We start from the raw sequence: 27,014 nt of genomic DNA, 5'->3' as shown, positions 1-27,014 counted from the left end.
ACTTGATGTTGAGTTCAAATTGCGTCCTCAACCGCAATACCAGATATAAGTATATAACACATCTCTCAACTTGTAAAATCGATACAAATATAGTTCCAAAGCAGTATTATAAGCGGTTTTAACTAACATGACGCTGCCGTGGTACCAAACACAAAACTAAAAGGTAAAGAAACATATGTGTCTCACCAGGCAATCCCATAGGAGAGACTGCGATGTGCGCCGCCGCCGGTGGTGCTGATTTTGTTATGGGTTCGTTCTCTTGTTGGGTGCGCAGGGGGTGGAAGTGGTTGTCCCTGTTCAGGTTCAAGATCTGGTGGATGATCCCGATGGTGGGCGAGGACGTAGTCGCCTCGGCTGAGCTGGGCATGTAGCACCAGAACTCTGGTCCATGTGATTTTTTATTTTTCATATTTTTTCTTTTTTGTGACATGTCATCCAAAAACATATTTAATACTTCCTCCGTTTCTAAATATTTGACACCGTTGTTCTTTTAGTACATGTTTAACTGTTTGTCTTATTCAAAAACTTTTATGAAATATATAAAACTATATGTATACATAAAAGTATATTTAACAATAAATCAAATGATAGGAAAAGAATTAATAATTATTTAATTTTTTTAATAAGACAAACGGTCAAACAAGTGCTAAAAAAGTCAACGGCGTCAAATATTTAGAAACGGAGGGAGTACTATCTTAGACTATATTTGCACCAGTTTAATAAAATGAGGGACACGTTATATCCAGTTTTGCGGTTTAGGATGGAACAAACTCGACATCAAGTTGAAGGACCTAGAGTGAACTTAGTCCCAAAAAACATGAGCCGATCACAGCAAAAGCAACGCGGCCTAAGACCTCATTGTGATGGGCCTCATTCTAGCCCTTCTAATCGGATGGGCCTCAATTCCATCCCATCCATATAACGCTAGAATATACAGGGCGGGTCAAAGCCCAAGCCCCACACTACGCCGTTTCACGCCCGCAAGTCCGCAACACAGATCAACACAAACGCCATAGAGGCGTTTCTCCCGGCCTTGTGCAGCATGCGTGCGCGGCGCCGCGGTGCCACCTCCCGGACAGGTCGGGCGACCGCCCCGACTCTATCGTTACCGTCTTCACTGTCCATATCCGTCAACACTAACAAAAATTAATCTATCACCGAAAAACACTACCGGCTTGACGGCCATTGTGCCGGCTCCGCCACTAGCGGCGGCCGCTCGACCGCTTTTCGATCGATCGGCAGGGATTCACGACGCCGTACGAGAGGTGAAATTCTTCGCCAATCGCCGCCAGTACCCGAAGGAATTCAGTTAGCTGCATCTCTCTCCCCACTCTCTCGATCCGCTGCACACACGCATATGGCGCTCATGCGATCGATCGATCGATCGGAGGCGTGTGCGAAGCAATTAATGCGGCGAGAGGGTCGCGCAGGCGTGGGAGCACATGCGGCCGCCTCGGCGGGCGCGCTCGCTGCCTGCCGCACGTGCGACAGCGCTCCTAGCTCGCTCTCCATGGCGCTAGCCTCGCGCGTGGATGTGCTCTTTTGGATATTGCTAGCTTCCGTGGTGGATGCATCTGCGTGCGCGCGCGCGTACTGCGGAGTACGTACGCCGCCGCGCGCGCTGCACTACACACAGTCTCAATCTCTCTCGAATATGTCGAGAGCAGCGGCCGGGCGCGCGGGCACGCAGCCGGCAGCCATGGACGTACTTACGTACGCCGCCATGCGCGCTTTGCTAGCTAGCTCGCTCCGGCCGGCTCGATCGGCCGGATGGGACGCGCTCACGTGAACACATGTACATACTCTATCCATCCAATAAAAAACTAATCTGGTGTTGGATATGACACATTCTAATACTACGAATCTTGATATAATTCTGTGTCTGGATTCGTTGTATTAGGATATGTTACGTCCAGTCTTAGATTCGTTTTTTTACGGGACGGAGAACGCCATACATGGTGGGTAGCTAGCTAGCTAGCTTAGAGCTGCATCACGTGTACCACCCATCACACCGTACCCCCAGCACTGTATATGCATCATGCTCATAGCTCATTTGCTCAACTGACGGCCGCAGGGTTAATTTCATGTCGCGCATCGACCAACGCTTGCTAATGCTAGCTCCGTTTGATGATTTGATTAACTGAGGCTAATCTATGACCGATTAAAACGTGCATATACCGACCCCCATGTGGCCTTCAGATCCGGCCGAGATCGAGCTAGCTATCTGCAGTTCTGCACCTGCCAAGAGTCAAATCGGTGGTAATTAACTGCGTATGTTTCAGAATAATTAATTAATCAAGTAAGCGAACACTGCAAATAAATAAATAAGTAAATAAAGATATGCGCGTGTACTTGAGAGCGTTGAGACGATGGAGAGCTAGATAGAATGTCAAATGAAATTGATTTGGGATTGTATACAGTACATATATGATTGCTAGCATAGCTAGACTAATTATTATTCTCCGAAAGAGTTTACATATACTAATTGACCTTATTGTCTATGGACAGAATCAAGCACCCATGCATCCACACACACCAAAGCCATACTTTTCAATGAATCAGTAAATAAACTATGCACGAAACACCACATTTGCGGCCATGTATAAACTATAGCGAGGATAAATCTAGCAGGATATAGCTAGCTAGATTTGACATGACAAAATAACCATTTAATTAAGGCACTAAATTAAGGGGTTGAAAGGGTGACAAATCAATCATTATCAATCACAGGGCGCTGTGTATATGCACAAGCAAACTCTTTGTTGGTCGGTTAATATTTTTTCTCTCGTCCTTGAAAAATACTCCTATGCACACGCATTTTCCTTTAGGTCAACACCCCTTTATTGCAAGCTTCCGTCCCCTCACATTTGCGCCCCATTTGCCGTCTGATGTCGTCACTTTTATCAGGGGCCCATATGCTACTTAGCATAAAATATTGGCCTTAATAGGTGTAGTGCTTATCTTTATATGGCCATTAGGTTAAAGGTTTCCACTCTGGCAAGATGCCGTTGAGCCCTAAAATATTAGGGTGAGCAAGCTAATCGCTCATTGGCTCGTGAAAATAGTGGGTGCGAGAGAGGGGGTGTCTCTGGCTAGCTTCAACTTGGCGACATGATTAGGTGAGGCGCCTCCCAGCAAACAAAGTCTATGCCGAATTAATCTTTATTTTTCTTTTCGTTGCCGCGCGCCATAATAAACTATACTGCTCTCTCTCTCTCTCTCTCTCAAGATCTCTCGTCACTTTAGGATGCTTATGCAGGTTTGATTGGTGAGACGTTTTGTCGTCGTCTTCTTAGTTTCATCTCCAATTTACTTCATGAACATTTAATTTGTAGCATGCGTGATTCATCTCAACTTGTGTTCCACGGTTTCACATTGAATATTTAATACTCCATCTGTTTCAGGTTATAAGATGTTTTGAGTTTAATTAAAGTCAAACTACTTTAAGTTTGATCAAGTTTATAAAAAAATAGTAACATTTTCAACCAAGACAAATTTATTGTGAAAATATATTCAATTATTGATTTGATGAAACTAATTTAGTATTATAAATATTACTATATTTGTCTATAAACTTAGTCAAATTTGAAATAGTTTGACTTTAACTAAAGTCAAAACGTCTTATAACCTGAAACATATGGAGTACATTCGATCGTGTGTTTACATGCATGCATGCATGGGAAGTGTGTGTTCATGTAAAATGGCATCCATGTGAATGTCCTTGAATCATAATATACATAGATAGATATATGTCCTGCGCATGCAGGATCCTTATTCAAAACTAACAAAGATGTCTATATAAACAAAGACCTTTCATATATAGCAATGAAAATTAGCTCCAACGAAGGCTAGCGATAAGTATGTTAGTCTCACTGAGGCTGTGTTCGGCAGCTTGAGATGATAGCTAATCCCTAGCGCAGGTGAAATGGAACGACTCATTAGCTCAAGATTAATTAAGTATTAGCTAAATTTCTTTGAAAAATAGATTAATATGATTTTTTAAAGCAACTTTCGTATAGAAATTTTTTCTTCAAAAAAATACCGTTCAACAGTTCGTGAGGAGCGTGCACACAAAAAACGAAAAATGTGGGAGTTGGGAACTCACACTACCGAACACAGCCTAACCTCTTAAAATCACATCTTAACACCTACATGTGATTATTCTGGGTATATAGATTTGAATTCTAATGGGTAATGATGCATCTACGACTTTACCATCACACCTCTAGTTTCTTCCAATAAATCTATATGCCATTAATTCTAGGTATTTAATTTTATGTCAAAAGAATTTCTAGTTATTTTCGGAAGTTACATAATATTTTTACAAAAATCATGATATGAGCTTTTGTATTCTTCCAGTACTATTACTAGCTAATATTATCAGTACATGGTAGAAATGCACCAAGCCATATTTTTGGCTACCAATTACTCAGAAATGCTAGCTTTTACTCGTGCACATGCATGATATATAGAAAATCATTCAGATGTTGAAGACTTGAAGTCATGCTTTGTACGCGCTTATTAGAAACCAAGTTGCTCTCGCCCACAGTTTATCCATGGCGTGGTAATAAAAAAATGGCCAGTACAGTGACTATAAAAGATTTGATGCAACAAATGATGTTGATGTTGTCCTGCGATCAAGTACTTACGATTCTTATATTAGTAGTAACCTACAAAATGAACTTTTTGTGTTCTCGATCGATATTTTAATTACGTAATCAACAGTAGTACTATCCATTGCAAGTGACTAAATATAACGAACTTTCCGTGTTTCCATAGCTAGGAAGAAAATTTATTTAGACTTTTGTGCATACACAATAAAGAAACCCAAGGTGCTCGTGTACTCATTACACTTATAATACTGACCCTCAAAGCAAAACATATGGCTGTAATTATATGTAGTTTACTCCTGTGAGGTAACCATCACACATATGTTAACATTATCCCATTGTAAACTTTGCAGAAGTAATCTAATATTTGACTTGAATTGGAGCTATATATATTGCGTGATGTTAGTTTATAAATTAACACATGGCTCTAGCTGCTAATTCGAGGAATGGACATAAAATATATGAGGCCGTGCTCGAATTGTTTGGGCTAGTTTCTTTTTTTATCTTCTTTCCTAGGGCAACTAATTACTTGTAAAAGCAACCAAAGCAAGTAGAAAGAACCTGCAGGAGAATAAACTAGAATTAGAAGTTACTTTTAGTACCAACATGTGAGTTAGTGTACATTTATCTAAGCATGCGTTAATTAACTTCTAACTTTCTTGCATTAAGTAGTAGCTAGTGTCTCATCATTGAGTGATTGAACAGCAGAATCTTCCAACCCTTCCGGGATTTACATGCATTTATATACTGACCGAGTAATATATAATCACCAGGCAAAGGACGATCGAGCGTCATAAAATTAAGAAGGCTGAGAGCCCAAGACAACACACGCATATATTTCAGCCAAATTTATATAATTGTGCATGCTCCCATGATACTTACCGCATCTATATATGTTAGATTAGGTTGACTAAAACATTTCCATCAGCAGATCGACACGCCAGTTTTTTTCCCTAGAGATTCAATAATAATAATGCATGTATATCAAACACTCAGGTGCACTTTGATGAAGACCTACAATTAATAGATAATTAATATGCATGCGTGTGGAACATATATATACATATAGACTGAAACATGAAACAAATATAGTAGTATCCTATGCTCCGGGACGGGCGCTCATGCAAGCTCAGTTGCTCGATCTTTATTCTAAATTAATCAAATTCACTGTGTTGGTCCTCGGATTTTTGCTGGAACATCTCATCCCTTTTATCTAGCTTGTATCTTATCGCCAAGTTGGAATCGAGGAAAATATCAGGTGGAAAGCACTAATTCATCTCTCTGAAAGTCTGATGAACAAATTGAAGCTGATCTCGATGACCCTATGCATTCATGCATGTGAGGACTTAACTGTACATGCACAGTAAGCCAAAAGTGCATATGATGCCCATTAGCCGAGAATAACACTGTGCAACCCTAGCCAGGACTGAAAGGACCAGACGGGAGGACAAAGGGTTGCAACAAAACAAATAACGGGGTTACTACGATTCTGCTAGCCGACAGCATTTCTCGGTGACATATCCCAAATCACGAACGACCATGGGCTACATGCCATCCCGGAAGTTGGACTTTCCCGCTGTTGCTTTCAGTTTTTTTTGTGTGGCCAAGAACAGCGACAGGCCAACCAACCAGCTAGCTGATCGATCGATCGATCGATTGATCACCATATTTAGATCGACGCGCACATAATATTGGCAGCGAAACCGATCGAATAATATGACCTAGCTAGCAGCTGCTGTTACGGACGAACAAATTGCCTGGCCCTGATCTCTTCTTCTTCCTCCGATCCTCTCCTAGCTAGCTTAGCTAGCTCCTCAATCGATCGATCGCCTTCGCTTTGCTATAGCTTTAGCTCACTTTCGGACTCGACGAGGGGGATTTGGCTAGGTTTAATCACTCCATTAGCCATTAGCTAGCGCCGGTCTCGAGCTTATCCAACCATTGGCCCAAAGGCAACGTGCTTGTCGGGATTAGGGACCATGACACGCACAATAATGTATTCGATTAGCGATTAACTTAATCCCGCCTAGCCTTGGCTTTCTTAAAGCTAAAGTTGCCACCGAGGGTTAGAATATTGCGGCTGGTACGGGTCACCGTCCTTGGAACCACCACCGGTCGCGCGCACGCAGCTGCCCAAGATCTAGGGCCTCGACCTCTCCATCGTGATCGGCCCGGCTACGGCGCCGACGGACCGACCGGTCAAAGGATGCATGAAGCCATGGCTAGCTAGCTAGCTACGTACTACTAGATGCGTATGGCGAAGATAACGATAATTGATCGATCAGCTAGCTCGTCGCCGGCCGGCAAGCCGGAGATCTCCGGCTCACCGCCGGCAGTACGCTGCGCTCTGGCCGGCATGTGCACCCATCCTATTAATCAACGATGTAGCTAGGTTGGAATTGGATAAACTGGAAATTTCATGCAGAAAATAAATAAATACTGGTCGATATTTTTTTATTTGATATGAAATTTAAGGGATCAATTGAGGGGGGGGGGGGGGGGTGGTGCAAGAACACGTACGGAAGATAATAGACACATCATCACTTCAGAGACCAAGTTGGGATCAAGAATTAAGTTTGACAAACAGAAACTTCAGAATTTGCTCAGGGGTAAAAGCGTAGTGGATTCGGTTAAAGAAATAAGCCGATTGGTAGATACAAGTTTATCTAGACGAATCGTGAAGATCATGCAGTTTCATATTTTTAAGTACATCTTTTAAATCGGCATAATTAGTTATTTTCCTTAAATTTCTTGTTAAGAGTCTTGTGTCCGATCAAAACTTGTATCAACCCGATTATATAAATATGTACACATAAAGTCTTTGTAAACTATCTTCATATATCAATACAATTACTTTTGACGTATCGCTACCTTTTATTTTGGCAAGTCCTTAGTTTCAAGTTGGGTGCATCGGTTTCGATCTCCGGCGAGGAAGTAAATTCTGTCAACTTCACTTGTATCGGCGTGGCTAGAACTTTCTCGTTCAAGTCCGATGTTCTATCTAGGTCAATGCAAGGTGTTGCCTATCTGATATGTTCGTTATATATTTAATTGCATTGTTGTTTAGAGTTGTATTGGCCTAGTTAGGATTTTGTCGGTTAGGTACGATATTCTTACTAAGTTGATGTTTTTCTAATTATATTATTGTTTTAGATTGATCGATATATCTATCACGCTTATATAGATCTATCGGGCAACAGAAATTTTAAGCCATGGTCGTCGTCTTCTTCTTCTTTTCTTATTTTTCAATAGTAATTATAGGTTGTGTGCATCCTAACTATATATATGCAGAGGCTAGAAGGCAGCCTTAGAGTAATTATATCATATTGACGTACTTGTCTAATATCAATAAAGCTTAATTTCTTTATCGAAAAATAAACGTCTGAATCTACATAACACACACACACACAAAAAATATAAAAATGCTTTTGAGACAGATCGATCGAGATGACTGAAAAATTCGTTGACGGAAACTATCAGATCACAAGACTTAGCATCAATATACAGGTCAACAACACAGCGCAATGTTAAATCATAGAACTTCAGCATATATATCCATTGTGCGAACTTTAACCAAGAACTAAATAGGGTAGGGGTATCATATGATGGCATGATGCACCCACTTGGCCGGACAAACCAATGGTTGGCAATGTATATGCGAAGTACACGCAGAGCTACATATATTACTCCCTCCATTTCAAAATGTTTGACAACGTTGACTTTTTAGCACATGTTTGACCATTCGTCTTATCAAAAAAAATTTGTGAAATATGTAAAACTATATGTGTACATGAAAGTATATTTAATAATGAATCAAATGATATGAAAAGAATAAATAATTACTTAAAATTTTTGAATAAGACAAATGGTCAAACACGTACTAAAAAGTCAACGGTGTCAAACATTTTAAAATGGAGAGAGTAATATTAAACAAATCGATAAACTTCTGCTTCAAAATACATGAGGAGCAACTAACTAGACTGCATTATTGTTACTAACTACCCTCAACTAATAGTATAAGGTATCCAAAGTTGAGCGAGATTGGTGTATTTTGGCGGGACATGGGACATGGTTAAATTAATGATTAACAAGATGGCAAATTTATTAATTTACAAGCGTACGCACCTTCAAAGTAAGAGACCTGCCAGGAACAGCATGAAACCTAAATCTTTTTAATCCCTCATCGGACCAAGCTATGATTAACACCCTGTATTATTTTATGACAGGCTTAGAAAAGTGGTAGTTGCGACCTACTAATTAATAAGATACCCGAAAGTAGTGAGAAGAGGGAAGGCAGAATTAAGCTGACACGTACCGTGAATTGTACTTACAAATTAAACTTATGCGAATCCCTTTCGATGAATCTATATACGTCTTTCCGATCGACCTCGAACGTCTTAACTTGTCGATAATAAACAAAAACACACCAAATCGATCATCATATTTTTATTATCACCAGAGAGTTAGCAGAAGTACGAGGCACTGTTTACAGATCTCTCCACCTCCAAAATATATATTGCTAGCTACTTTCCGATCGAAGAGATAGCTTATATCCACTAACCCCCGGCCCAGACAAAAATAATCTACGATACCATAATAATGCAAGTAGCATAGCTCTAGGAGTATATGTTATTTTCATAAACTAACAGATCGACGTACAACCATGGACAGCATAATTTATGATCGATCCATGGCAGCATTTTTAACTGCCTTAACTATCTTCAGACTTCAGATTGATCGACGTGTGTGTTAGCTACTAGTACTAGTATATGTTTGCTCGTGTGCGCAAGTAAATTAACTATTTTCTGGAAAGCAGTTTAACTTTATCTTGTCACTGAAACTTTCTAGCTAGCGCAGAAGGTAATTAATTAACTAAACAGATATAGAAGAAATTAATTAAAACGAGCACAATAGTTGCAGCTGTTCATTCAGAACGAACTGATACTACAAAGCATATCCTGCAGTATTCGTCTTTCCTTCTCTCTTGTCTCACTGCAACAACTTTTGGGGAGTCCTTAGGGTTAGGGTTCTTGCGCCATGCTTTGGGGCTGTGGTGGTGGGGCCCACGTGCAGTGGGACGCATGGGCTGGGGTTGGAGGTAGCGAGGCAGAGCGTGGTTTCCGAGGAAAGCGAGCTCGTCTCTCTCATCTTCTCTCTCTTTTCTCTCTCTCCGGTGTTGCTCGGCCATGGCCGACAGCCACGCCGAGTTACCGCCTAGGGGCAGCCGCGCACTTGACCGCACGTGACCGGGCACGTGGGGGGGCGAGCCGAAGCGTCGGCTCGCGGCTGCACAGTCGGCTCGATCGATCGGCTCCCTGGATGGGGATACTTGTCGAGAACTGATTAGCCAGGCACAACTTGCCGTTTTTTAAGTTTGGGATCGAGAGGTACGTATTGCTAGTAGCATACAAGTACTGAAATACTACCAGCCAGCGCTTCACCATACATTAGCCAAAATTTATCACTATTTACTTCTCATTGTTTTCCTTCTGGCATGTGGGTCTGCAAGTTAATGTGCCGTGCATGAGATTTCTGTTAAGGAATTACTCCCTCCGTTCTAAAATAAAACTGCACACTAATTTTAGGACGGAGTATAAACATATCTTTCACTAAATGTAGTTCTGACTGTTAGGAAATCATATCTTACTAGTTATAACCCACTAAATTCTAAAACATAACATGCGAAGATGTTACATCATCATCCACTAACAAGATGTTACATCATCATCCACTAACAATTATTACATTTAAACATCATACAAACATGCTATGTTATCTACAATTTTATAATTTACTAAGTTTTAGAGCTTTTAAAATGCAAGCATGCTAAATCACCATCCTACATAATTCACATAATATTTCAATATATCTTTTCATCATTTTTTAATAATATCGTATATATCCATATAATTCATCCTCGGTTAATATTATTTCTCTTTTCTCTCATCAAGCCATATCACATCAATTGATTTTAATCCTTAGATGATTAATATATGATCCAAACTATCTCCCTCATTTTTTTCTCTCATAAAGCCACATCACTTTACTTTTACATTTGAATCATTATTCTATATACTCTCTCCGTTTCATATTACAAGTCGCTTTGACTTTTTTTCCTAGTCAAAATTTTTTGTATTTGACCAAATTTATAGAAAAATTTAGCAACATATACAACACCGATTTAGTTTCGTTAAATAAAATATTAAATATATTTTAAAATTATGCTTGTTTTGTGTTGAAAATGTTGCTTTCAATAGAATTTGAGTGAGGCTAATGCACTCACGCGCTAATGCACTTTCAATAGTATTTTAGCGAGGCTAGGAATTTACGTACTGTTGACCTTTCGATGCATCTCTTTGAGCATGTCTTATGGAACACATTCACTGGTGTATGAGTGTGGTGCGCGCGCGTATATGTCTCCATGTAATTGAAAAGAGCAAATAAAATTGACCGCATTCATTTTCAAATATAAGCATTCACATGATTCAAATTATATGTACACCACAAATATTTCTACAACATTGGTTCCAATCTACGAGAATCTAAACATTTTCAGTCAACAGATGCTCACTTTTTTGGGATTTTTTTTTGAAGGGGGGGGGGGGGGGGGTGGGTGTTTATTGCTAGTAGCCCTCGGACTGTCTTTGTAGTGTGTGCATTTGTGTGATGTGTCTACATGTAAGTGTAGAGATTTTCAACAAAGAAATATAAGGAGGCTGCTTATAAGAACATCTATTTGTAGAGAAGCTTATGTACGTGCTGGAATATTCTTATTGCACACAATAAAAAATTGGTTTTGCATTCGGAGTTTATTGACACAAAAATTGAGGAACATGCATACATGCACCACTAGGAGAAGGCACGCGTGAGTGTTTGAGGATATATATAGCTGGATTTGATGCATATAAAAGTGGTAAGTAGTTGTACTTTCAGTTAATTTAACTAAGACTAGCTAGCTTGTTAATTATATATATTGTCATTACACTAATGTAATGTTTTGTTATCTTGAGACCTACTTTTCGTCATATAGTTAATCTTTTGATCCAGTTGCCATATAGTATATAGTATCAAGATACAATTATGTGTTTATTATATTAAATTGAATATATATAATTGTGTGCATGTATATATATACTCCATCATATCCACACGTTCTTAAGAACAGAGGTTATATTTGCTCATAGATTTGTGATGTCAACAACAACAACAATAATAATAATAATAATTATTATAATAATAATAATAATAATAATAATAATAATAATAATAATAATAATAATAATAATAAGAGATGTGCTTCTATACTTCTTAAAAAAAAGGTTGCACGAAAATCAAAGCACATAAGTGGATGAGATTAAAAGAGAGATTAACACTCTAATCCTCATCAGCGAGGGGTATTTTCGTCCATGGAATTTTGAGCCCCGGTCCAACTCTGCAGCGATACCAAATTACCAATGGCGACGCCGATTCCTCCACGACTACAACCGCTGGTCCGGGATGCTCTCTCCTTGGGTAGCACCGCTCCTCAGCCTCGCAAGCACCGCCCGCGCTTCCCTTGCCTCGCCACCTCCCCTCCCTCTTCCTCCCCTCGTTGCCCGGCTTCCTCTTGCAAACAGCGCCGCCGCCCCGCCCTCTTCTTCCTCTCGACGCGCGCGGTGCAGCACGACGCTCCATTTTGTCCATCTCACAGCCAGTAGTCATAAAACAAGTATCTGCATGCCATTGTCTACCTCGTTCATTTACAGCTCACCACCATCACAAGTCACATCGAACTTGCCGTTGCAGATTGCAGACAGACAAATATCAAACAAGCCAAAGCACGAAGGGCACAAGCTTATTTTGTGTTATTTCTTCTGTTTAAACTTTGGTTCAATCGAATTGCGACTTGGCCTTAAATGAGGTGTAGATCATGGCACCGGAGAAGCTGCTGCAGCTGTCGCTGGGGTGGCCTGACTACTGCCGGCACGCCGGCGTGCTCAATGTGGCAGTGGCCGCGGCGCGAGGTGGTGGCTCTTGATGAGGACGTCGACGTTGCTATATATAGTCCTCGTGCTCGAGGCTGATCATGTTGAGCATGGCGGCGACGATCTTCATTGTGGGGCAGCATATTATTCACTGGAGCTCCCGCTCATCGTGTTGCGAGCGAACTACCGACTCAAATCACCGCAAATCCATCGATCCATCGATGGGATCTAGTTAGGGTGGTCTAGCAGGGCAGGGAGGGGAAGCGGGTGGCGCTTACGTTGCAGAGGAAACCAGCGGGCAGTGGCGCTGCCTGACGAGGAGAGAACGATATCGTTGTGGGCTGAAATTTCTATGGACGAAAATACCCCTCACTAATGAGGATTAAACTGTTAACCCACTTTTAATCACAGCCACTGATGTGCTTCGATTTTCGTGCACCTTTTTTTTAAGAAGTGTAGAAGCACATCTCTAATAATAATAATAATAATAATAATAATAATAATAATAATAATAATAATAATAATAATAATAATACCAGGCATGGATCCACGACGTCTGTCCTTATTCTCTTAAAAGTTAACGACATATGATTTATAGACGGTTATGTTCTACTATAATAAATTACATAACAACGAAACCTGCTAATACGTACACCTTCAGAGAAAAACATATGGCATATGTTTTTTTTGGGATATCTTATTTCTCTTTGATTTGTTATTGTCTGGATAGATATATCTTCTAATATATATATATATATATATATATATATATATATATATATATATATATATATATATATATATATATTGATGTGCAATTCTTTTACGCGTTAAAATAATGTAGGATCGAAACACAAGAACTAAGCCAACCAGAGGGGAGGGTGAATGGTTGGTATACCTAAAAACCCAAACTTTTTGCGGAATTAAAAGTTACCCTTAAATTCGACGGATCGCGGTCTGACCAAAGGTGTTGCGCCAGTCTGACCGCCTGGAAGTCGTCGGTCCGAAGTAGAATGTCCAGTCGAACCACCAAGATCAGCAGATTCCTCTTGTAGCCACCGCCAGTCTGACCGCAGGTATGACACCGGTCTGATCGCCGGTGTGTCGTCGGTTAGACCGCTGAACCCGATGAAACATAAATCGAAGAACTCTCAAAGTAGATGCCAACTTTATTACTTCTCTCTGTGTTTACAAAGTGCAACAACAACACTCTTTACAAAAATCTCGACTAAACTCAGAAATCCTAACTAAACTATCAACTCAGTTGTTCTCAAAAGCGATACCGGAAAACCTCACGCTCCCTCTCTATTTATACATGAGGTAGGCAGCCTAAAGCCACGAATCAAACTCATATTAGAAGTCCTAAACCACCTAAGAAACCTTCTCGTACAAGAAACAAACTTTACAAACTCCAATCATACTAAATTTGGACTCCTTCCAAATTCGACTCCGCATCCCATACACACACAATACCTCCATCGTATGCCATATGGAATCTTCATCAACCACGTGCATTGAACTCTAGCCTAAGTATCCCGCATGATATCTGATCGTCAAGGACATCGCCTTATCCCCAAGTCGACTCCCGATCTATCACCGGCAATACTCTCCTGAGGCATCAAGTCACCTACACATGAAGAAAACAAAGAAACCATATTCCGAGAACAAGCTATCTCCAACTTGACTTATTATTAGCAAACAACAGTATTACATACGTATAGTATCCATTTAGAAGCCATAAATATGAAACAATCACGGATATCCAAACAAACAACCCGAAACTGAAACCGACACAGAGTCGGCCGGTCAGACCGCGGGCTTGCCGCCAGTCTGATCGGCAGCACATGCCTGGTCTGACCGGACCACATCACAACAGTTCCTGTAGACCACCAGTAAAATTCCAATCATCTCCGTAACCACTTCACAAATAAATTCCAAATATCAAAACCAATAATCTCATATGCCAATTGTTCATCACAAAATAAGGAATCAAAAAACACTTTGATTTTACAAAAAATAGATATATTTTATTTTGGTTCCTTAAAAAGTTATGCATTATTCCATGCGTCTCGGTGTACAGAATTGAAATCTACCGTGTTCATGTGCATGCATGGTCGAGTTTCTTCCAAGGCGAAACACATTTAAAAAGCTGTAAATTAATATTCGGAAACAGTTGCGCTCGAGGTTACTCATGTGTTAATTGGTCTCTCGTGAAAAGATGGTAAAAAGTAGTCTAGTGTCCAAAGTTTTGTGGTCATCGATCAGACGTAGTGAAAGTACGGCATGCAGGTTACGCTTACAAGAACTGATCATAAGATATTGCATATAAAATTCAGTTTGAGCGCAAGCATGATGTGGGTCATTCATTTGACTTGACATTTGTAATATATTGAAAGTAAACTATAAACGCACGATCAATTATAAATCTTGTTGTCTAAAAATATGTTGTAAAGGACAAAGGCCAATTAAAGAAATGCATCAATCAATTCGCGGGCATTTTTTTTTGTTAATTATTAGAGGGTGTTGCACATCTCTCATGTATACATGTACACATGTCAAACAGATGAATTAATGAATGAATCGTGTATTGTCTCCATGAGCATATACATATGGGTATAGCTACCTAGATAAGCTAAATTAATGTTGGAATATATTTATAGTCGTGATCAATATAATTCGTAAACCAAATTAATTAGGTAAAAAGTGTCAACTGAAACTGCTACAAAGTTATGTATAAATTTTACCAAAGGCAAGCCCTCACTACTAATTATATTGTGTCATGAAAACAGTTTATTACAAAATTAATCTATTGGCAGAATTTTATACACCATGTGTAATTATTAATTTGGCAAGATTTTGATAAGACCTTTTAAAATTAAAATACGCCCTATAACTATAATTATCAAAATTCAAATCGGAGTAACAAATACCAAAGGCAGCTGGCTACCTGTTGGGCGTATGTAACTCTTTGTGACCGCAGTGTTTGGAGCAAATTAACCATTGAATTTGTTAACAAAGACTACGGAGAACCAATTATTGTAGAAGTAGTGCAAAATTAATCCACCTCTCGTTGTGCATCTCTCAAGAGCTAGCCAGACCTAACCATGGCCGCAGACGATCCTATCGTGGCATGCGCTGGTGTGGGCCCCCACGAGGGGCCGCATTATGGACGCCCTCTAACCTTGATTAGTAGCCCAAAACCACAGGTTTAACCGCTTAACCATGGTTAATTAGCAAAAGGTCACGATGACACGCTAGCCATCACTATCGACATGCATCACATTTCCGCATCATAGTTCATCCCGCTCCTCGTCTCCTCTCCGAAGTCTCCTCTTGTCACCAGCACGCTAGAGCTCCCGTGAGGCTGACGCGTGGGCCCTCCCTCGTGTGCGTGTTCTGTTGGGCCCACATGTCAGTGAGGTGATCTAGGTCTCCTCTGCTTAGCTGTGCAAGCATACACTAGAATTTGTTCTCCCTTGGCACCTCTCCCCTTATTTTATGTGTTGCACCTCCTACCTCTGGTTGGAAGAACATCTCAAGCCCTCCCTTTTCTCTCCTCTTTCCCCTGTGCATGTCTCTCTTCTTCTTCTTCTTCTTCTTCTTCTTCTTCTTCTTCATAGCTTGCCTTTCTCCCTTCTCCAATTCAGATCAAACAGCAATAGCTCTCTCTTGGTGTTCTCTCCTCCATGCAAGCTCTCTTGTGCTTCTTTTTTTAATTTCTCTCTCTGTTTGCTTCTCTGTGCATCCAAAAATTTTAAAAACAAGGAGGAGTATAAACAACTCCCCCACTTTAAAAATCATTGCTTCCTTTTCCAACACCGCCTTTTAACCCTAAAAACAAAACACCACCCCTGTTCCAATTTGGTTTTTTTCCTCTCTTTTTTCTCCACTTTTTTTTAGATTTTAAATTTTTTTTGCTAGAGCTAGAGAGGCGCTCTGCTGCTGCTACATCAGTACATGAGCTAGCGGAGAAGCATGGCAGGTCTCGACCTCGGCACCGCCGCTACGCGCTACGTCCACCAGCTCCACCACCTCCACCCCGACCTCCAGCTGCAGCACAGCTACGCCAAGCAGCACGAGCCGTCCGACGACGACCCCAACGGCAGCGGCGGCGGCGGCAACAGCAACGGCGGGCCGTACGGGGACCATGACGGCGGGTCCTCGTCGTCAGGCCCTGCCGCCGACGGCGCGGGCGGCGGGCCCGGCGACGTGGTGGCGCGCCGGCCGCGGGGGCGCCCGCCTGGCTCCAAGAACAAGCCGAAGCCGCCGGTGATCATCACGCGGGAGAGCGCCAACACGCTGCGCGCCCACATCCTGGAGGTCGGGAGCGGCTGCGACGTGTTCGAGTGCGTCTCCACGTACGCGCGCCGGCGGCAGCGCGGCGTGTGCGTGCTGAGCGGCAGCGGCGTGGTCACCAACGTGACGCTGCGTCAGCCGTCGGCGCCCGCGGGCGCCGTCGTGTCGCTGCACGGGAGGTTCGAGATCCTGTCGCTCTCGGGCTCCTTCCTCCCGCCGCCGGCTCCCCCCGGCGCCACCAGCCTCACCATCTTCCTCGCCGGGGGCCAGGGACAGGTCGTCGGCGGCAACGTCGTCGGCGCGCTCTACGCCGCGGGCCCGGTCATCGTCATCGCGGCGTCCTTCGCCAACGTCGCCTACGAGCGCCTCCCACTGGAGGAGGAGGAGGCGCCGCCGCCGCAGGCCGGCCTGCAGATGCAGCAGCCCGGCGGCGGCGCCGATGCTGGTGGCATGGGTGGCGCGTTCCCGCCGGACCCGTCTGCCGCCGGCCTCCCGTTCTTCAACCTGCCGCTCAACAACATGCCCGGTGGCGGCGGCTCACAGCTCCCTCCCGGCGCCGACGGCCATGGCTGGGCCGGCGCACGGCCACCGTTCTGACATGCGCATACATGGGTGTAGCTCCGGCGAAAGGAGAGGAGATGAGAGGAGAGATCACAAGAAGGAAAGGAAAGGACATCGCAAGGGTTCATGGCGCAGCTTGCAAAAGGTTAGCGAACGCACGCATGAACCACGTATTCAGGGTTACCACCGATCGATCTATATCTACTGCTCTATTTCTATCTCTATGTACAATTATTTCGTAGTGTTTGCTCGATCTCTGATTATGTGTTTTCGTTATTGTTCTTTTTTTCCCCTTTTTCTTTTATTGTTTCTTTTGAACCTTAATTTGTGGTGTAACCTTTCTTAATTGTCAATCTGGATTTAATAATTAAGTAGCCTTTAAATTGTTCGAGGATGCATGGGCGTTCTATTTGTTTTGCTGTTGATGTTCAATTTGTTACTGGTATGTGGATGAGAGATTCGCCTCAAACTGATAATTATAAGAAAAAGGTTTTATGTGTTCGTGTGGCGTAAGCTGTCAATTCTTACTTTATCATGCACATATAGATGTGCTGGTGCGTGCTTTTGGAGTTTTAGCTAATTGTTTTTGTGTGATACGAAGGTGTTAGATGTCTTTGTGTGATGATATATAACAATCAGTGATGTATGTATATTATAGTATTTGTAGATAGTTCAGCTGGGGAAACATAATTATATGCATGTCATCAGTTCTTCTGGTTCAAAGTTTATGTGGAAGCTAGGGGAATGCAACACGAGTTACAACTCCTTGCTCCCACGTGTGCATACTTGCCTTAGTTTAAAGATCAAAAGCAATTAGCAACTGCATCCTCTCAAAACAGGCTAGCTAGTGTTCATGGGGAATCCTCACCAACTGTCTGCCTATCATCTTACCACTACTTACAGTGTGTGTCCCCTCATGTTCTTTCTTGTCCTATATGCATAGATTGCAAGATGCTCGTAAGAGTAAATGGAAGAACAGAGAACTAGTTCCTAAGTTATTGGGACTTGAACCTTCAAAGAATTGAGATTCCTAAAGTTTCTATTGACGACATGTGTTCTATTTCTATGGGCTCTGTCTTTGCATCAGCGCTGCTTTCATGTTTTATCAATACTGTGTTTATGGCTTAACTCACCGCGCCGCTTGATCGCGCAATTAATTCAATGTGCTCAGCTTTGGAAAACATTGGAATTTCTTGCAACAAAATGTTCAGATCTTGCAAATTGTAACCTTTTTCATCTGTAACAATAATTGAGCTTTAAATACTTTCTTGTATCAAAACCTGTAAAGCCCCTGAAAATACATCAGAACGGAACCCCGGCCTAAAAAAACATCATCTGCTGTTATGTATTAGTATTAATTTTCATGGGCTTCAGAGGATGAAAAAAAAATCACCTCCTTGCTTCAACCTACAAACTATAAGCCCCTGAAAAATAAGAAAGTTCAGCAACTATATATAGAAGAAGGAAAAACTGCAGCCTGCTAATTTCAGTTACCCTGTTCAGCTACAAGTTACATGAAACCGAACTAAGTAGTCTGTGTGCTAGGTCGTAGAGACCAGCATGATTTTTAGCTTCACTGACTAGTTGTCAATGGATTCAATTCAGTATCTATATGCCGCACGCATGCGCATACTGCAGTATCCATTTAAGTATATATTTGATTGCCTACAGTATCCATTTCAGTAAGTTTTTTAGATCCAAAGGGCATGTGTTTCTTGTATTGTAGTTCCGTTATCTAAAAAAATGTGTTTGTTGCTACTCTATGTTACATGCATGAACCATACTTTTTTAACAGGATGAAAATTATAGAGAACTAACCACTTAGTACTTGTTTTGACAAAGTTCAGGTTCATGTATTTCTTTATATTGTGTTTGCCTCTTTTTCATTATTATACCTCAAATAGATTCCTAGGTACATCATGCTTTGATGTCGAAATATTTCCTAGTTACATATATATATTAAGTAATTACAAAATGTTGAGTGAATCATTTAGTATTAGCACATGTGCCTGAATTGGAGAGGGAGACAAATGTTTTCTTCCAAAATATATTGAAATCCTGTAAGATCACTATGCATGCAAGCTGGGTTAAGTTGCAGCGCTACGCTCACGTACGTACACTGATAGTAGTAACTAGCTTTTCATGATTTGAAGATCTTAACTTGATCTGAAGAAATAACATGAAGTGTGTGTATATCTATTGATTAATTGATTGTCAGATCGTGTGAAGAGATCGATCTTCAATTTCGTGTGTTCATGTATTTGCTGATCTAATATATGCTTCCAACTAAATGTCCTGTGTTCTTCACACGAATGACACACTTTGATTTTATGGTGACAAAATGATAACTATCGCTTATATTCAGTAACATTGGTTGCCTGATAGCATTTCTCGTAGTCTCAGCATTAAGGCACATGAAAAACTAACCTGATTCCTGAAACAAGATATGCAGCCCGGGAATGTCAAGCTACATACTGTTCATATATGACTATGAGAGCTGTTCTCTGTAACTTAGTTCAGAACTTCAGATTCTTGCCTGTATACACAGATACGGAATTCCCACAGATACATATAGGACATGCAGCGCAACCTTTCTTTTCTGAACCGAAGCAAATTTATTCTGGATGTATGCGAAGTTTTGTTAGTATTAAATACTATACCTCAACGCACGTTTTCCATAAATATTGGATCTATCTGAAATTACTCTACATCACAGAGCAGGCTTCCGGGTTTTCGTTACTGAGGAACTGATTAGAGTGTGAGCAATGCAAGAAAACCGTGTCCTTGAATCCATGGAGTTCAGGGTGTGAGTAGTCGATGAAGTGAGGGTGCGTGCAGGGGATGAAGTAGGGAGCAACGACCTCCTTGACCTTCTCCTTCACCTTGACCTCCTCCTTCTTCTCGCCTTCCTTCTTCTTCTCAGCTTCCTTCTTCTTCACCTCAACCTTCTCTTCCACAATGATCTCCTTCTTCTCAACCTTGTCGATGAAGCCGTACTTGCGCGTTCTATGGTAGATGTATTCAAAGAGTTTCTTCTCCTCAATCAACCCCTCGACGACACACAAGTTCTTCCCAAGGTCAATCTTAGCCGCGTAAATGCCTGAATTATTTATTCATTTTGCATGCATATGGTTACTACATTAGTATCTGCAGTTTCATTCTGTTGGATTGAGATAAAACTGTCCGAGGTACAGAAATTAATTACTTTTGTGCTCAAGTAGAACCTCTTTGACCCTGGCTGCGCACTCTGCGCAATGCAAGGGAACCCTTACAGTGATGATCTTCAGTTCCTGTATTATATATCCAGAAAACCAAAATCCAATTTTTCAGGCAAAGTGAAACTCCAAAAATAACTTAATCAAGGACATAGATTAATTACCTCCTTCTTGCTCTTGACCTCAGTGACTATGTCCTTGGGAGGAGGCACCAGCTCAACTCTCCTCCGGCATCCCTTCTCGACCTTCTTCCTGAGCTTCTCGGCGTCGAAGCCGATGCCCTTCACTGTCACCTTTCCTCCATCCAATTTCACCTCTCTGACTCCTGTTCATGTTATTACTACGCAATTAATCAGAATGTAAATCGTGCGCAGGCGCCAAATTCAGACGGCAAAAAAAAAAAAAAATTGCAGCGGCCTGCGGGGTACTGAAGCATGCAGGCACACACCTGGGAACTGCGTGAACTGTGTCACGATGGTGTTCGCGCACTGCTTGCAGTGGACGTGCACCATGTACACGGCCGTCACCAGCTGTTCGGCTTTGGTTTCTCCCATTGCTACGTCGTTACCCTCATTTGAGCTGTTGCTGCACTGCAGCTGCTGTGGAGTTGGGTGCTGGGGCTAGCTGTGATATGCATATGCTCGTTGCTTGTGGGCACAGCTTGAGCGGGACGCTTTCGATCAGGATCTGGGATTTGTTGGAGATTTGTTGGAGGTGGTTCACTAGCTTGATGGATGAGACAACAGTGAGAAAACGTATTCGGTTTGGGGAGCTCACTGGTGCGCTGTAGTTTTGTGACTTTGTCAATCCAAACTGACGTGGCTTATTAACCTGTCAAACCCAAGCCAATCAATATCGATGTCACCCGAAGTGGTTGTGTTGTTCTTATTGACCAACGAACACCGGGTCAACTTGTAGAAACAGAGAGTAATGTGAATTCTCGTCGTGTTGTCGTGGTTCTCGTCGTCTTCAGATCGAAGGAGCTGGCGATTTCCCGGTCAACCTTTTTTTACTGCTTCCAAAAGAGAGAAATGTGAAATCAGGAATAAGTTCACTGGAGGTCCTCCAACTTAAGAGCAAGATTTTTTGACGTCCCTTAACTGCAAAAACAGAAATCTTCATCCCTAAACTATACAAAACTGTCCAATTTATATCCCATAGAAGTATAGATATCTGGTTTCACTAACATTGCATCCTAGTCAGCAAAATATAAAATAATATGTGAAGCCCACGTATCAGCCCATCAACATCTCTCTCTTCTTCCCAGGCAGCCGGCAGGAGGGGGGTTGGCAGCACGCCGGTGGGAGAGGAGGACCAGCGAGAGAGGCAGCCGGCCGCACCGGCGAGAGAGGAGGGGGAGAGGAGGTGGCACCGGCTATGTGGTGGTGGCGGCGACCACTGCAACCATGACGGCAAGGAGGTGGCGTGGGGGTTTGACCCGCTGCAACGACGAGATTGGGGCGGCGATGACAAGACGCCGACTAGGGATGGCGAGTAGGAGGCAGCGACTTAGCACCGGTTGTCGGGGGGACGCGTTGGTGCCCTCGGCGGGGCCCGCCCCGGGCGGCTCCTTCCCGCTATCCTCCATCGACAACGACGACAAAGGCCACCGCCGTCTGCATCTCCATCGACTTCATCCAGGTATTCCCCTCCGTCTCCACCGAAGCTGTCGAGGACTAGGCCGCATCGGTCGTCCACTACTACCCTATCGCCGGCCGCATCACAAATCCGGTCGTCGGGGAGCCTGAGATCGACAGCACCGGTGGAGGGGTGTGGTTCATCGAGGCTAAGGCGAGCTACACTGCCTGCGCGGACTCTGTGCTTACCGCCGACGGCACCGTCGAGATTGAGGGTGAGCGCCTCCCCTTCTCTCCTCCAACACCCTCTCCACTTCCCCCTCCCCTCGCCCCGGCTCGACCTCACCAGCCACAACATCCTCAACTTTCGGCTGGTCGAGCCACCGCCACCACTCTGCCAGCCTACTCCACTCCTCCTCTAGCCACCTCTGCTATCGTGGCAGTGGGGTGCTCCCAGATCCGGTCGAGGCGGCGGCATTGCTGGTCCTCAAGGAATGTCCCTAGGACTGCCTCTTCGCCGTTGGGAGCGGGGGCAAAGGGGACAGGGGAAGCGACGACGCAGGGGGTAGAGGAAGCGATAGCGAGCGAGCGCGTGTGCGTCAGTGCGGCGACGGCGGCAGAGCTCGGCCAGGCTCGCCTCGCCCCCATTTGCCGTCGGTGGCAGCCTCCCTGGGAGAGGATCTGAAGAGAAGAAAAAAAGAGAAAAGAGAGAAGAAGAGAAGTGGTCCCCACATTTTCTATCTCATTTCACTTAATGTGGGATCCATATATTTTTTATTTTTATTTTGCTGACTCGGATGCCACGTCAGCGAAACTAGGCATCTATACTGCCATGGGACCTAAATTGGACGGTTTTGTATAGTTTAGGGGTGAAGACTTCAGGTTTTTTTTTTGGTTAAGGGACGTTAAAAAATCTTGCTGTTAAGTTGAGGGACCTCCGATGAACTTATTCCGAGATGTAAACGTAGAGCCCAATCAACCGGCCGAACTTTCCCACACGGCCCAGTCGGTCGGTAGATAGCCCCATAACAGATGGGCCTCAGAATCTCCCATGCTTCGGCCTGCACGCACATTGCCCGATCGGAGCCCAAGGTCTTCTGTCGGAAAGTCTCCTGAGAAGCATGGCTCAACACCGAGATGCTACGCGCGGCAGGGTCACATGGCGACGCGCCCCGTCCCCGTCCGTCCGTCCGTCCCCACGAAGCAACCGTGCTACTGCTAACCTGAGCTGCTGACCAACGCAGCGTGAGCCCGTGAACCAACTCACGGTTTCGCTCCCGCGCGCACCGTGCACCCTCGTACCCCCGTACTACACGCGAGCGCGCGCGGTTGGGTGGTCGTCTCGTCGTCTGTCGCTGTTGCTGGACGGACGCGGACAGGGAGCGGCGGGGTGGGTTGGTTGGTTGGATGACTGGATCGCGGATCCCGGTTGATTTGCCAGCGTAATTGCCCGATTTGCCGAGCCGCGGGCCGCGGGCATGCAAGTTTTGGACAGATAAGTTTGGGGAGGAGGGGCCACATCCCTCCCGCGAACCCGTGTGTTTATCGTCCTTTGAGCATGCCCCACCAGGTACTCCCAGTACTACTCTCGTGCACGATGTGATGGGCCCCGGGGGCGCTTTTAACGTCCTGTATAAACGCACGGTGGCTCGGCGGTGTCCGGCAGATCCTGATGGGTTACACCTTTTTTTTTTTTTGAAACTAAATGGGTTACACCTTTTGCACGTACAACTTTATAGCTGACATCTGGAAAGACATATGACACGGACCATACGAACAACATGGTGACAAGGAGCATGTCAATGTCGTCCGATTTGTGTCTAACGGCTCGGATCAAAGAACCTACCGTACAAAATCTCTCGGCTACAAATAAGTAAATCCCTCTTAGTCTGTAAAATCTTGGGTCAGCTCAGTGCAAAATTTGATCTGTTCCCAAGAAAAATCTTGGGTCAAGTCCTTTTTGACATTTTTTTTCTCAGAGACATGTTGTCTCTTTCACGTAGAAGTTATAATATTTGGCAAATTTTTCTACGTGACATTGTTAAGCAATTTTTTCCCAAAACAAGGTTGATTATATCAATTATGATAACTAAGTTATAACCATGTTCTCACAATAATAAGAGAATAAGTGACTGGTTATTTTAATATGGTTGCATGGGGTTTGTGCAACGGGTAACAACCATCAAACATGACAAGAATAGCCGCATTGTTGGAATAAGTCTCCTGTCGTTTGGCATAAAGTAAGAACCAAAAGATAACTTGAAAATAAAAACTTTTATATCTATGTTCTAAGTCATAAGTCAATGCTGCAAAGTAAATTATGATAAAATATCTCTAAAAGCAACTTTTAAAAAAAATCAAACTATAAAATTCAAATCTTAACAACGGCTTATAAATGGGAGGCTTAGTATGTCACTCAAATATTGGTAAAAAAGGTACTCCCTCCGTTCCAAAATATAAGAAGTTTTAGAGGTGGACACGATTATTAAAAAAGTAGGTTGAAGTGAGTGGTGGAGGGTTGTGATTGGATGAGTAATGGAGGTAGGTGGAAAAAGTGAATGGTGAAGGGTTGTGATTGGTTGGTAAGAGAATGTTGGTGGAAAAGTTGTTATATTTTGGGACAAATTCTGAGAGCTAAAAGTTGTTATATTTTGGGGCGAAGGTAATCCTCCATTTTAATCCTAAGGAAGGTACGTGATCAAATTTTACCATCAAAGAAAACTGTCGTTATTTTAAGTCCTAATACTTCTGTGGACGTAAATCGTAGTGGAACATTAGTAGTTGTCACGTCCTTTTTCTTACTTGAATTGGAAGATATCATTCTTGCCGAAGAAAAATGTGAACTGTTTTCCCCACGTAACAGCTATAGATTAGCAAGATTGTTTTATCAGCTACCTAATCTAAACGAAAATAGTTAACTCCATACCCTGGAAACTAGGGTTTCTATCCTCCTAGCGGCGGCGACAAGGAGTCTCTCGGCGATTTACGTTATCGACTCGTTTTCTTCCCAGATCTTGAGTAGAATTCAACGTGCTTGCTTATAGCACTACAGGAGAAGGAAGGGGAACACAACAGCCATGGCGAGCGAAGGTTCAACGTCGGAGAAACAGGCTGCGACGGGCAGCAAGGTGCCGGCGGCGGATCGGGGGAAGGAAAAGGAGGAAATCGAAGTTATGCTGGAGGGGCTTGACCTAAGGGCAGATGAGGAGGAGGATGTGGAATTGGAGGAAGATGTGGAATTGGAGGAAGATCTAGAGGAGCTTGAGGCAGATGCAAGATGGCTAGCCCTAGCCACAGTTCATACGAAGCGATCGTTTAGTCATGGGGCTTTCTTTGGGAGTATGCGCTCAGCATGGAACTGCGCGAAAGAAGTAGATTTCAGAGCAATGAAAGACAATCTGTTCTCGATCCAATTCAATTGTTTGGGGGATTGGGAACGAGTTATGAATGAAGGTCCATGGACCTTTCGAGGATGTCCAGTGCTTCTCGCAGAATATGATGGCTGGTCCAAGATTGAATCTGTTAATCTCTATACCTACCCAGCATGGATCCAAATCCATGATCTGAAGGAGAAGATCAGGACGGGTAGCATTGCAACTCAGCTTGCGCGTAGAGCTGGGAGCATTGTTAAATTAGATGCAGCCTCGGTTCGGGGAAGCAGTGAGGGGGCCCGAGTGCGCGTGATGCTGGATGTTCGTAAGCTGCTCACGAGGATGGTAAGTACCACTCTAAATAAAAAGAAGTGGATGTTCCGTGTTATGTATGAGAAAATGCCGATTTTTGTGGTGTTTGTGGTTTTGTTGGGCATGTCACAAAGGAGCATGGTGATGGGGTTCACCCACCCGAAGCTATACAATACCCGGATAATCTGATAGCCCAAGATTTCAGAAGAGGCAGTTGGGGTTTTGGAGGAGGTCGAGGAAGAGGAAGTGGAAGAGGTCGGGGGAGGAATGATCGTAATAATAGGGTTGGTTCTGAGTCAGGCAATCCTGAGGAGATGGAGGATGAGGATATGATTGACACGGCGAGCAGTCCATTCAAAGCGATCGCAAAGTATACTGGTGGCTCTTCTTCTACTAAAAGGAGGCTTGCAATTGGCGAGCTGCTGGGGCATGAAACAAAGACGGATCAACTGCTGCTGATGGATAAGCCACATGGACGTGCAGAAGGAGACATTATTGGTGAAGAAGTGAGAAATGATGCAGATGAAACACGCAGCCTAGAAGAAGGTAAATCGTCCTCAAGAGACAGCAAACAACAGAAGAAGAAAGGGGAAGACACTCACTTTGATGACTTGGCAACATCGGCGGGCTCCCTCGAGGAGCACCGCCGGGCCTAATGTGTATCCTAGCCTGGAACTGCCAGGGGTTGGGGCACGCCCGGACAGTTCAAGATCTAGTCTGCATGGTACAGACTCATAGCCCAAAAATAGTGTTCCTTTCGGAAACTAGGCAAGACCAGTTTTATGTGAGTAATCTGAAATGGAGGTTGGGTTTAAGGAGATGTTTTGTGGTGAATGGCGTTGGAAAGGGGGGAGGTTTAGCCCTGTTTTGGGACGAGAGTTTGAAGGTGGAACTCAAATCATATAATATGAGACACATTGATGTCATCATCACTGAACCGGAAGGAGCAATGGAGAGCAACCTTTGTTTATGGAGAACCAAAGGCACAAAACCGACACGAGATGTGGAACCTGCTCAGGCGGATTAGATTGAATGCTTCAGATCCGTGGTTAATGATAGGAGATTTCAATGAGGCTATGTGGCAAACAGAGCATCGATCCCGAGTGAA

General features: G+C 43.3%; 2 protein-coding genes across 2 annotated transcripts; one reads left to right on the top strand and one right to left on the bottom strand.

Moving 5' to 3' along the window:
* The first annotated feature begins 16,109 nt into the window (after positions 1–16,109).
* Positions 16,110–17,825, top strand: LOC127771405 (AT-hook motif nuclear-localized protein 23-like). Its single transcript, XM_052297316.1, has one exon. It carries the CDS (start codon positions 16,550–16,552, stop codon positions 17,465–17,467), a length of 918 nt encoding a protein of 305 aa, XP_052153276.1. The 5' UTR covers positions 16,110–16,549; the 3' UTR covers positions 17,468–17,825.
* A 2,148-nt stretch (positions 17,826–19,973) lies between these two features.
* LOC127769928 (heavy metal-associated isoprenylated plant protein 4-like) lies at positions 19,974–22,460 on the bottom strand. Its single transcript, XM_052295588.1, has 4 exons — positions 21,095–22,460; positions 20,811–20,971; positions 20,637–20,721; positions 19,974–20,531 (listed from the first exon to the last, which is right to left on the bottom strand). The coding sequence occupies exons 1-4, from the start codon at positions 21,198–21,200 to the stop codon at positions 20,137–20,139; spliced, it is 747 nt and encodes a 248-aa protein (XP_052151548.1). The 5' UTR covers positions 21,201–22,460; the 3' UTR covers positions 19,974–20,136.
* Positions 22,461–27,014: the final 4,554 nt, after the last annotated feature.

Source organism: Oryza glaberrima, chromosome 4 (genome assembly GCF_000147395.1).
Source record: "Oryza glaberrima chromosome 4, OglaRS2, whole genome shotgun sequence".
Lineage (NCBI taxonomy): Eukaryota > Viridiplantae > Streptophyta > Magnoliopsida > Poales > Poaceae > Oryza > Oryza glaberrima.
This window is presented reverse-complemented; position numbering and strand designations above follow the sequence as displayed.